The sequence below is a fragment of the Corythoichthys intestinalis genome, chromosome 14 (assembly GCF_030265065.1).
Source record: "Corythoichthys intestinalis isolate RoL2023-P3 chromosome 14, ASM3026506v1, whole genome shotgun sequence".
NCBI lineage: Eukaryota > Metazoa > Chordata > Actinopteri > Syngnathiformes > Syngnathidae > Corythoichthys > Corythoichthys intestinalis.
In genome coordinates this window covers 5,660,287-5,673,705 of record NC_080408.1, presented here as the reverse complement: position 1 = coordinate 5,673,705, position 13,419 = coordinate 5,660,287, and the positions used below count along the sequence as shown (strand labels likewise).

Here is a 13,419-nt window from a genome sequence, read left to right as displayed (position 1 = left end):
AAAAAAAAAAAGGTCCTACGCAACTAACACTGGCAGAAACGTTTGCTATGCGTGACAAACTGGCACTCGACAGTCCCAAAGCCCAGGGAATAACAAGAGTCCTTGCCGAAGAATTCATTCTGGATGACGAGCCATTATCTCTCGTGAGTAAAGACGCACCATCCAACACTTAGAACCACGGTACAATATGCCCAGCCGTCATTACATCCTTAAGCGATTCGGCCGTGGAAGATTCGAGAATGATTCACAAACATTCAAATTCCGATTATTGAAATATGAAGTAAAGCGGAACTAATACACAGCGCGGTCTTCGGGACGCAATGAGAAACTGACCGGATTGCGTCCCGAAAGTCAACGTAATGCTTGTCATAGGCCCGGGTAATGCCAATGCTCAACTCACGGCTTTAGCTCAACTCATGCCGCTGGATAAAAAACACAAGAATACCTGACTGCTGCTGACAGCCACGACAAACTACATCAACGTCGTTTTACTGGAGATAATCGATATCATATGTATATAGAACTAGATGCAAAACGACAGACTCGACTGCGTTAGCAACATTGAAAACCAGATGCGTTAGTAAACAGCCGCCATCTTAAAGCAGAAGACTTCCCTAATAGGCTGTTGTGAACCTTCCAAGCGAACCTAATTAACTTTTTATCTAAAATACTCCTAAATCGGCAAAATCTTGACTTGAATCTATCTTCAAAACAGTTTAAAACTTTCACATGTCGAAAGTAGACAGACGGGAAATTATGCAATAACGGGAGCAATTTTAACAACTTTAACAGTTGATTCGCAAAATTAAATGAATTGAATGTAGTTTAAAGCTGCTGATACAGAATGGGGACTTGAGTATTTTATTTACCGTTTTAAAATGTTAACTTGATACTGAAATAGTCGTTTATTTAAACTTGAGAGGCTTTTTATACAATTTTTGTAACTAATGCACGAAACATTAAAAGCATCTAATAGCTTGGGGGATTTGTGGGATTTTCCACTGAGGTTGGTGTGTTTTGCTTTTTTTAAGACAGTTTACAACAGTGGTCCCCAAACTACGGCCCGCGGGCCGTATCCGGCCCGCCTCCACATTTGGTCCGGCCTCCTGAACCCCCCCCCCCCCCAAATAGTGTTATCTATTTCCTGGCTTTTTTTCTGTGAAGAACCCAAACAGGGTTATTTGGTTATTATCTCTTTAATTAATAGTGTTATTATTATTCATTATTATATGATATTATATCATATTATATTATGTTATTATTTTTATTTTATTTTGTTGCGTGAAGAATCCAGAAAGGGTAATTTAATTGTGGCTTTCTGAAAAACAATACATTTTTACATTTAGGCACTGCTGCAATCGTCACACTGTTTCTGTTACAAACTGACCCGGCCCCTCATCAGAGAAGGGAAAGTCATGTGGCCCTCACAGGAAAAAGTTTGGGGACCCCTGGTTTACAATATTATTTGCATGTTTTACTGACTGACTATGCCATTTCTGTTTGTTATTTATAATGTTTTGTGTTTGTCACTGAATAAACAGGTCAGTTTCTTGTTACCAACCGCTGTGTGTTATTCAAACTCACCAAATTCAGCTGGCTAGTTGTTATCAAGAGTACTAAATTCTTTTTCAACATGAGTCTGACAACTAAGTAAGGTGGCTAAATAACTTTAAACTTTAACACATGCTCAGATAGGTCGGTATCGGCCAGTATCGATATCAGATCGGAAGTGCAAAACAATATCTGTATCGGATTGGAAGTGCAAAAACCTGGGTCGGGACATCCCTAATGGAGACAGAAATATATACATATAAACCGATTTTTTTTTTTTTATTGACACGGCCACGTTGTGTCAAAGAAACGTATGCGGCGACCCGTTGCCGACCATTACGGTACGTGACGTCACCATTTTGTTTCGGTAATACTTCACTCTGATTGGCCGAATGATTTCGTCTGTTAAATTCTGCTTTTTTTCACTTTTCATAAAGCACAGAATTTAGTTTCTTGAACTCATTTGAATCAACATTTATTGCAGCTCCGCAACTCTGACCATAACAAACGTAAGCACACACACTTCCTGTGTCCGTCAACTATATCGGTCCCTCGGGAAACTCAAACCCAAATAACAATAGTTCCTATTGTTCCTATTGTCAGATAATTTCTGGTGAGCACTAGAAGCAATTTGGTGCGCACCAGATTGCTTAATTTTATTTCTGTCGGTGTCCCTTTAGGGCAGGGGTGTCCAAACTTTTTGCAAAGAGGGCCAGATTTGGTGTGGCAAAAATGTGGGGGGCCGACCTTGGCTGACGTCCTTTACGTAGAACAATATATTTAAGCAAATTTTAGCAAGCTGTTCTGTATGTCACATTTGCTTTAATCTAGGGCTGCAGCTATCAAATATTTTAGTAGTCGATTAATCGATGGACTAGGTAGTTCGAATAATCGAATAAGGAACATGAAAAATTAAAATACCTGAGCTGAGCCTCAAACGATATAATTTAAAAAAAAAATGAGGATCTGTGTACAACAAAAGAACAATTGGCTAACTTGGATAGAAAAAGTCTGCTAGCTTAAATGCCATAAAATGCTTAAAGTTTTATTTATTTATTTTTTTATTTTACAATGCTCACAAGTGGTTCAGACACATATTCCCACAAAAAACTGCTAAATATACCTACAAACTAAATTAAGAATGCATTAAAAACATTCGCTCAAACAAAAACTTAGCTTATGTTGGTCTCAACAGGGAGCAGTTGGATTCAGCCATGTGAAAAGAGGCAGACCAGAGGGAATTGTATCCACCCTCATCAGTAAAATTAAATGCAAACACTTTTAAAATCAACCATTACAATGCCACTTTAATTAAACGAATACCCGAAGCAACAAAATTTAGTTCGAATATTCTTTTCTAATCGAATACTCGGGTTAAACGATTAATCGTTGCAGCACTATTTCTTTTTTTTTTTTCAAATTCATAATTTCAACAATTTTGCAAGTAGCCTTTGTGGCGTTCTCTTTCGAATCACGGGCTCTTTCGAAATACCGCTGCTGTGAAATTAAACTAGCTTCAAGTCGCTTCAATTTTTAGCTATGTATCTACCCTGTAATCTTGTCGTACATGTCAGCGTGTCTTGTTTGGTAATATCGCCTCATATTGAACTCTTTAAAAATAGCGACTGTCTCTTTGCAAATGAGGCAGACACATTCGTTGCGTATTTTAGTGACAAAATAGCCCAGTTTCCACCTATCCTTGAAGCGCCAGCCGTTGCAGTCAACTTTTTTGTTGTTGTTGATTGTCGCCATTTTAGAAAATTGGGAGTAAAGGGTCACATGTGGTAATGTTGCTTAGAGTGCTGCTCCCTTTTAGTGGGTAAATGAGGAGCAGCATTTAGTGTGTAAGCTACTTCATACGCTTGTAGTAGTACTGCTGACCAATTAAGTCTGTGTGCGGGCCAGACGTTATTGATTTAATGACAGAGGCTGGGGGCCGGATGAAATCCGACCATGGGCCGCATTTGGCCCCCGGGTCGGACTTTGGACATGTCCGCTTTAGGGGCTCCGTACAAAAAGCTACGCTAAATCCCTATTCCACCTTGAGTGATGTAAATACAAATTTCAACATTTTTTTTTAATTAATACATTGTTGCAGTGGTCGTGGATCAAGTTGTGATAACAACATCCTTTGCTGTTCCTGCAGTTAAGTGATGAGTCAGTGTAGGACTTGCGGAATAGCAATAACAAGACTCCCAATGTTCCTCAAGGACCCTTTTACTCTACATCTGCATGATAATTTGTTTGTCTGTTCTTACTCCAGCTGGATAAGTTCTTCCTTAGGCCATTATAGTGCAAGGGACTTTTTTGTGATTAGAATTAGAGCTGAAACGATTACTCGAATAATTCGAGTACAGTAATTTTCGGACTATATGCCGCTACTTCTTTCCCCTTCATTTTGAATCCTGCAGTTTATAGTCCAGTGTGGCTTATTTGTTGATTTTTTTGGGTTAATAGGTCGCACTTTATTTGACAGCGGCGTCTTAGGATAGTCATAATAATTACATAATACTATCATGGGCATTACTGAATGCTTATGACAGATGTCATTAAGTGCCATCCTGTAAATTATGCCACTAACTCCATTTATGTCCAGCTTGGATCTTTTACAACCATTCAAAAATGGGCAGTGTCGCGTCATAATTACGATTGTCTAATGACAGTCTTATGGCGCCACTGTCAAAGTGTTACCAAATACCATAACTAGCAATTTATTAGGGGTGTAATGGTACACAAAAATCTCGGTTCGGTACGTACCTTGGTTTTGAGGTCACGGTTCGGTTCATTTTCAGTACAGTAAGAAAACAAAATGCAAAATATAAATGTGCTAGTTGTTTATTACACACCTCTGTGCTTTCAACAATAGGAACTTTAGCCTATACAAAGGTAGAATTCTGCTAAAAAAGTAGCAGGTATTTAAAGATAATCCAACAACAATTTGCTTTTCAGACCCCGCTTATTGGTCAGCTTTCTTTCTGAAAGAAAAAAGTCCTGTGCTAAAGAGAAAAGCAATCCCAATGGCAAAGATTTTAACATATTTTACAAATGAAATGCCTCAGTGAATCTTTTTTTTCTTAACGGTTTTCAAAAGCTTTATTGGTGGATTTTCTCAAGTTAAAGCGCCACACAGAAATTAATTGAGGATGTGTGTATTATTATTATTTAATTACAGGTGTTTTAGCTCATTTCAATTTATCTTATTTACATGGGCTATTATTTATTTTATGTGTTTGCATTTTACAAATGTGATGTAGTATTCATTTATATTGTATATTTTATGTTGTATAACTTTAGTTCCTATGTGAATGTTAGTTCCTACTTGTTTTGTTGTGGTAGGAGGGTTTTGTATTGAACACGGGGCCGTGTTGGTTATTATTATAGCAAAGAAGACAGCAGTATATCAACAAAGACAAGTCAACTGTGCCCCGATCCACCACTCAAGAGATCTGATGGACTCAAAAATTAGGTTACGATTGCATATTAGTTTGAAAATCTACCAGATCCACCGTATTTTTACACGAGTGACTTCCGGTCTGCCCTATCCTAGCTACCGGTAGTAGTATTGACGCAAGAGGGTAGCGTCTCGCGTCATAATAAACTCTGCAGTTCTTTTCGCGTGCGTCGCGTTGAGCCGCTTCTGGGACGTGTCTAACACGCGGCCGCACTACAACTGGTGTTCATTGGCTGACTGACTTTAACGCCCGCGTTTCACTGCGTTCTCGTGGCGGCCACGTTGACGTTTCTGGGTTATACTGTCCTACCGTGTTGGCCCTCATTATAGTAGAGAAGAATGAGTAAATATAATCTACACAAAGAAACTAACCCAATCGACTAACAGCCTCGAAAAGTAAGGGTTACATTACGTCAGAAAATCGTTGGGTACGCCTCCGTTCCGAACCGAGCACCACGTACCGAAACGGTTCGATACAAATACATGTACCGTTACACCCTTACAATTTATACAACTACTGGAACAGTAACTGAGGGAATTAGCACAGAACATGAATTTTGATTGTTATTTACATTTGCAGCACTGCAATGCATGCTAGGAGGAATGTTGGACAACAACAGTGTTGACAGCATGTGGCAGCAGAGGTTGACTGTCTCCCCAAGGGAGATGGCCAAATGAAGCAATGAAGCTTTGCAGCTAATTGGTTCAAAGCTTCATTGCTTCAAGAAGCTTCATTTGGCTATCATTGCTGGTGGTTCATTTGGTCTTATGACCGTCGTATGATGCCGCTTTCAAATAAAGTGCTACCGGTTAATATCTTTTGGTGTAAATATCCCAGATTACAATTAGGACATGTGCGGCTTATAGTCGAGTGCGGCTTATCTATGAACAAATGCTGTTTTTTCGGCAAATTTGGTGGATGGCGGTTTATAGTCAGGTGCGTCTTATAGACCCCACTCATCAACGTCACATAATGACGTGTCGCTGTATCCGGCCGCCATATTGTCCGTCATTTTTTATCCGTATTCTCAATGGTTTCAATTTATCGTGCAATTTATAGTGCAATTCATGGAAGCCCCGGTGGCGCTGTAAACTCATTGGATGCGTTGCATAAAAGGCGTTATGTGGAAAAGCTTCAGTCTATCCATTCACCAGATCCATATTTGATGCCGAAATCGATAATTTTCGACCCGCTGTCTTCGCCGTCTCTGCCTGACATCTGCTACCCTGATATCTACAACTATCTTGTCCACAGAAACTCAGCCTATTCTCACGAAACTTTGAAAACTTTAAGAGCAGCACTCTAAGCAACATTACCCCGTGTGACCCTTTACTTCCAATTTTCTAAAATGGCGACAATCGATTAAAAAAAAAAAAGTTGACTGCGAAGGCCGACGCTTCAAGGATATGTGGATATTGGACTATTTCTTCAATAAAACACGCAACAACTGTGTCTGCCTCATTTGCAAAGAGACAGTCGCTGTTTTCAAAGAGTTCGATGTGACGCGATATTACCAAACAAGACACGCTGAAATGTACATTACAGGGAATATACGCAGCGAGAAATTCTAGCAACTTGAAGCTAGTTTCACAGCAGCAGTATTTCACAAGAGCCCGAGTGTCGAAAGAGAACGCCACAAAGGCGAGATTGTTGAAATTATGAATTAAAAAAATAATAAAGCAAATGTGAAACACAGAAGGGCTTGCTAAAATTTGTTTAAATATATTGTTCAACCTAAATCAGCCAAGGTAGCCCCCCACATTTTTACCACACCGAATCTGGCCCCCTTTGCAAAAAGTTTGGACACCCCTGTTTAACTGATGATCCGGAGACGAGGCCAGCTTCTTTCACTTGGTACCAGCTAAATATTATTCAAAAAAATGATGGCGAAAGAAATAAACATCTTTAATTTGAAACTGTATGTTGTCGGCGATTAGCCTCGCAATGATCTTAATTGTGGTTGTCAGCCCAAAACCCTCTAAATATATATTAAATCCTCTTACCAGATATAAAATGACTACTACATAATCTGTGGTGATCGTTTGGTGCCCAGATTTCTCGTCGAATTGCAGCAATCTCGCTCTCCTCTCCGGGTCTCTCGGAATACGGTAGAACTTCAAGTCTCTCCGTCTATCTTCTCTGTTACTGCAACCAACCGCCACACACGCCTTCACCATTCTGATTATTAATGTTAACGAGCAGAAAAACACGTCATAATAGGAGGAATTTACGTAACGGTAATGCGTAAACGCGACGAGCTGACGGACAATATGGCGCGGAGGCGTGGTTGTGACGTCATGTGAGTGGGGTCTATAGTGCGAAAATCACGGTAACTCGATTTTAAAAATTGATTGAGGAATTTTTTCCGCCTCGAGAAATCGCTGTAAATGTTTAAAAAAAAATTAAGAATACACTTTGGTATTCGCTCCCTAATTGTAATAACTGCCTGCCATTGACAACAAAAGACAGCTAATTCAATCAAACTGGGAAGACTTGCTATGAATGCTCATCATTCAATGCCATTGACGACGCTAGATGTGGTAGCCTGACAGCGGTCTTTGACTACCAGCCAAAATAGATTGATCGTCAAGTGCCGTCAATGGCAGCCAATGAGTTCCCTAGAAGGGTTTTATCTTCTATTTTTATAGCTCGACAGAAGACCTGACGCCCACTTTCCTTTCAAGCTTTTCACTTACACTCACCAGGTGGGCTGCTGCCAACAGAGACCGGAGAGGAAGGGGGAGAGGGGGCGTCATTGCTGCTTGCAGGTGGAGAGCTTGCGGATCTTGCTCGCCGTGGAGACCCCTTTGCGCGAGGGGTTGGACGAGGACGAAGACCGCCGTTCGGTTTTGGCCTTGCTGTTCAGGGTCCCGACCTCTGTCCCGTTCACGCAAACGGGCTTGGCCACGGGCGGGCTGTAGTCCGCGTGCCCTAGATCTTGATCTTCTTCGGCCACTTGTCCTAAAAGTCAGACGAAGAGGCGAACCAGACTTTAGACAAGAATCAGGGCAGACGACTTCGATTGATGTAGGAAAATGCACAAGGGCCTAAGCGTAATCAATACTAGATGCACTCAATGCACTCATGTTCTCAGACGCTTAAACATCATGTAATGGTGATGCAGCCGAACCCTTGAAAACCATTCGCACTCCCCACACCAGAAGAATCTCCACTGGACTATTTATAGATCACTTTATTCACATTCTGCAGCTCCAATCGGACCTAAGTGGGGCACCACTTCTAGATGCCCGGCCAGCAGAGATGACTGCATTTATCATTACAGGTTGTTGCCTAGCAACTGATATAGGTCGTGAATACTGCGGGGGGAAAAGAAAAAAAAAAACAAGTGAAGAAGATTGCGATGTGGTCATCCTCTTCATCATTATCAAACCATAGTAACTAAGTGGCACTACTACTCCCACCCATTGTCTAAGAGCAGGGGTGTCCAAACTTTTTGCAAAGGGGGCCAGATTTGGCGTGGTAAAAATGTGGGGGGCCGACCTTGGCTGACGTCCTTTACGTAGAACAATATATTTAAGCACATTTTAGCAAGACATTTTGTGTGTCACATTCGCTTTATTATTTTTTAATTACCGTAATTTTCGGACTATACGCCGCTACTTTTTTCCCCTCATTTTGAATCCTGCAGCATATAGTCCAGTACGGCTTATTTGTTGATTTATTTGGGTTAATAGGTAAAGATTTATTCGACAGTAGCGTCATAAGACAGTCATATTATGACATGACACTATCATGGGCATTATTGAATGCTTATGACAGATGACACTTAATGGCATCTGTTATAAGCATTTATTATGCTCATGATAGTGTCATGTCATAATTATGATTGTCTTATGACAGTCTTATGGTGTCACTGTCAAATAAAGTGTTACCAAATCTAGGAATTACTGAAACTAGTGCTGCAACGATTAATCGATTAACTCGAGTATTCGATTCGAATATTCAAATTTTATTGCTTCGAGTATTCGTTTAATTAAAGTGGCTTTGTAATGGTTTATTTTGAAAATGTTTGCATTTAGTTTTATTGATTAGGGTGACTACACTGCCCTCTGGCCTGCCTCATTTCAGATGGCTGAATCCAACTGCTCCCTGTGAAGACCAATGTAAGCTAAGTTTTTGTTTGAGCTAATGTTTTTTATGCATTTATAATTAAGTTTATAGGCATATTTAGCCATTTTATTTTGTGGGAATTTGTGTCTGAACCATTTGTTAAGAGCATTGTAAAGAAATAAATGTTAGCATTTTATAGCATTTAAGCTAACAGACTTGCTATGCAAGTTAGCCAATTGTTCTTTTGCTGTACATAGATTTTTTTAATACCGTTTGAGGCTCAGCTCAGGTATTTTAATTTTTCATGTTCCTTATCCCAATACTCGATTATTCGAACTAACTAGTTCATCGATTAATCGACTACTAAAATAATCGATAGCTGCAGCTCTAAATGAAACCACTGGAACAGGAACTGAAGAAATAATTAGGACAGAACATGAATTTTGATTATAATTTACATCTGTAGTGCTGCAATGCATGCTAGGAGGCACGTTGGGCAACAACAGTGTTGACAGCAGGTGGCAGCAGAGGAGCCCCCAAGGGAGCAGTGATGGCCAAATGAAGCTTCTTGAAGCAATAAAGCTTTGTAGCCAATTGGTTCAAAGCTTCATGGTGGTTCATTTGGTCTTATGATTCCACAGTCAAAGTGTTACTAGTTCATATCTTTTGGTGTAAATATCCCATAACACAGTGAGGATAACTGCGGCTTATAGTCCAGTGCGGCATATCTATGAACAAATGTCGTTTACGTGTCGAATATGGTAGGTGGTGGCTTGCAGGCAGGTGCGCCTTATAGTCTGAAAATTACGGTAATAATTTCAACAATCTCGCAACTAGCCTTTGTGGCGTTCTCTTTCAACTCTCGGGCTCATGCGAAATACTGCTGCTGCGAATTTAAACTAGCTTCAAGATGTCAACATGTCAGCATGTCTTGTTTGGTAATATCGCCTCACATTGAACTCAACAGCGACTGTCTTTGCAAATGAGGTAGACACAGTTGTTGCGTATTTTAGTGAAGAAATAGTCCAATTTCCACCTATCCCTGAAGCGTCGGCCGTCGCAGTCAACTTTTTTATTAATTGTCCCCATTTTAGAAAACTGGAAGTCAAGGGTCACATAGGGTAATGTTGCTTAGAGTACTGATGCCTTTTAGTGGGTAAATGAAGAGCAGCATTTAGTGTGCAAGCTACTTCATATGCTGGTAGAAGTGCTTCTGACCAAATTTATTAAGTCTGTGTACGGGCCAGACGTTATTTTATCACAGAAGCTGGGGGCCAGATGAAATTTGATCACGGGCGGAATTTGGACATGACTGTCTTAGCGCATCCTTGCTTGTTTAATGGACCCATCGCAAAACCACGCTCCCAAATCAGAAAAGTGACACCAGCCATAGGGTTGCATAGGAATGTACTGTGTGGTTGTGACTTGAAACATCTTTTTTCTAACTTTAAACATATAACCCCTTGCAAAAAGTATGGAATTACCAGTCAAGAATCTGCATTTGACAAGGTGTCAAGAATCAAGAATCTGCATTGGACAAGGTGATGATGCTGGAACTTTTGTTTGGTGCCGTTCCAGTGAGATTTACAAAGATGACTGCCTGAAGAAAACAAAATTCCCCTCAGTCCTTGATGATATGGGGCTGCATGTCAGGTTTCTGAATGCTACAGAGTTGCACTTTTGAACTAATTCATTATTTTTTTCAAGCTTTTTAATCAGAGTTTGTTCTACATGATAAAAAGAGTGCTCGTCCATTACTGGCCATTCCATACTTTTTTGCAAGGGGTTGTAGATTTCACTATCAGTTAACGGGAGACGGGGCTGATCCGTAGGTGGCCTATTTTCAAAAACTTAAAATTCAAATATTTTGAGAACCAAGCCACTAGCGACCTAAAACCAAAACAGGCACCTCCCTTAGACATATACGAGTCTCCATGAGCAGCGACATCAAAAAATTCAGAGTTGTTCCCTAATAAAATCCCGATTATTTTTTCATTAAAAGTATAACTAAAAAAATGGCTACAAAATTCTCAAATTTTACGCTAGATTCACATAAATCCCCAAATGCAGAGATAATCACCTATATTTTCAGGAACAATTAGAACATTTAACATACATGTTTTTGTCCAAAATAGCGACCTACTGTAATTTTTTTAGTGCATGTTTCCGAAAGCTAATCACTCAACTTTCACATCAGAAACTTAATACTTGAGGAAGGCATGCAGAATCATCTTAATTTTGCTCAACAAAAGCAAATTTTGCATCTTTCTACATACAATCACAACTTATTTAGGTTGAATTCCGATGTCACTATTACCTCAGCACTTATTGCCATCTATTTGGCCGTAAACTATTTGTTACATAAACTAAAACACGTAAAAGGCGATATGCACACATAAAAGTGTAAATTAAAGGTTTTTTTTTTTTGTCAAAAACGGGCAGTTGGCCGAAAATTACCTGATTATTTGAATGTAAAGTTTCGCTATTGTGTATCGATACAAAATCCAACGTGACGGCCATCACAAAACAAAGAACTTTAAGTTGAAAATTCTTGTAAATCAATCCGTAAATCCCGGAATTTCTATAGATATGAACGTAAAACAGTGTAGATTCTTGGTTAAAAGAAAAAAAACGGGCAGTTATCATTCATTTTACGTAAGTATTTCAAGCTAAAGTTATGCTTATTTTTTTCCATTCATTAATTTTTTTTCACAGCGTTTCAAAGTGCTTGCATGGCGCTTTTTATATAATAATTACCTTGAATCCTCGACCAAATCACTCGAGACACTCCTGCCTGCTTGTATGCACCAAAACGTTCGCCCTGTTTCCACCTAAATCCGGTGTTAGAATGCAGCTTTATGCTAGGTTTATCGCAGTGAAAGCTGCCATGACGCTCTGCCTGGCCCGGCCTCCTATGTCTGTAGGAGCGGTCTCATCAACTGATAGTCAAGTCTATGCTTTAAAATTGCAAAAATGGTTTAACACTGAGCATGAGGTACCTGTAGTTCCGACACCGGGTACCCTTTTGGACAAAAATACTTAGTAGAGGTGGGAATCTTGGGGCAACGATTCGATTACGATTCAGAGGCTACGATTCGATTAATTTGTGTTAAAGAATTAGTCACATGGACACCACCAACTGTATATAAAAAGTTTTCCAAGAGTTTAAGACACTCACCAAGTCACCGCGCTAAATGCTAATACCAACGCTATGCTAACAAGGCATAGCCAAGAAAATAAAACTTACCAAGCAGCACCTGACACACGCGTTTCACAAAAGAAGCCTGGAATGAGCACACGCTTACGCCTGTGTGTTGAGCGGGGGGAAGCACACTGCTAAGATGCGTGCTAACTATACATACGGTAAGAAAATGTCACACTTTGTGAACTTATTATGGAAACTATGGCAAATTTTTATCTCGCTCTTGTCTAGTCAGACGACAAGTGTCATTGTTGACGAAAACACTGGTTTTCAGACAACTACAGAACATCAAGCGCAAATACCGCAAGGGAAATATTTTCCCGCCCCCTCAAAAGCAGACATACCTGGCACTGTGAAATCCTGAGTGTAGATGATCTCGTCCTCGCCGTCATAAAGCTCGTCATCGTCCTCGTCAGTGTAGCCGTGGAGATCCTCCAGGTAGGGCACCACCGTCATACTGCGCCAAGGGTCTCTGCTCTCCGCGCTGGCGGGAATGGGCACGGGGAGCTCCGTTGAAGGGTGTTTCTTCCGCACCCAACTGGCAGGAAAACATGCCTTCATTAAATATGAATCTTATTGGAGCATTTGGTGAATGTATTGAGTGAGTAGTATTCTCCTCTGACTAGAAAGACCCCATCTAGAATAGCAAATCTGTTATAAGACAAATAATAGACCACTTACTTGTGTTGCCTTATGTTTTGTATGGAAAACCTCTTTGCAGGGTCATACTCGAGCATTCCTGAGAACATAAAGGGGGGGCCCAATTCATTCACAGTGCCGTAAAAACCTCTAGTCAGTTCATTGTAGGTGACTGTAATAGAGCTGAAACGATTACTCAAATACTTTGAGTAACTCGATTTTAAAAATTGATCAAGGAATTTTCCCGCCTCAAATTTTGCCAGCTCTAAGCACGACTGCTGTCAACACTTGTCACCCAACACGCCTCCTAGCATACATTGCAGCGCTACAGATGTAAATAACAATTAAAATTCATGTTCTGTGCTCATTATTTCTTCAGTTACTGTTCCAGTTTCATGAATTGCTAGTTGTAGTATTTGGTAACACTTTATTTGACAGTGGCACCATAAGACTCATATGATCATAACTATAACATGTGTGTTAAGAAAAAGATCTACCTTGCTT

The 13,419-nt window shown here is 40.1% G+C and overlaps 1 protein-coding gene across 4 annotated transcripts in view; it reads right to left on the bottom strand.

Annotated features, from left to right (window-relative positions):
- stk11 (serine/threonine kinase 11) overlaps positions 1 to 13,419 on the bottom strand; it is a 70,258-nt gene that overhangs the window by 12,141 nt on the left and 44,698 nt on the right. For 3 of the 4 annotated variants that reach the window (XM_057857144.1, XM_057857142.1, XM_057857145.1), the window contains exons 8-10: positions 12,958 to 13,015; positions 12,621 to 12,814; positions 7,706 to 7,964 (exon numbers count right to left, since the gene is read on the bottom strand). In XM_057857144.1, coding sequence (XP_057713127.1) covers positions 7,756 to 7,964; positions 12,621 to 12,814; positions 12,958 to 13,015 — 461 coding nt within the window. In that variant the 3' untranslated portion in view covers positions 7,706 to 7,755. Of the gene's footprint in view, positions 1 to 7,699; positions 7,965 to 12,620; positions 12,815 to 12,957; positions 13,016 to 13,419 lie in introns of all 4 variants that reach the window. The other variant, XM_057857143.1, reaches the window with a different exon arrangement.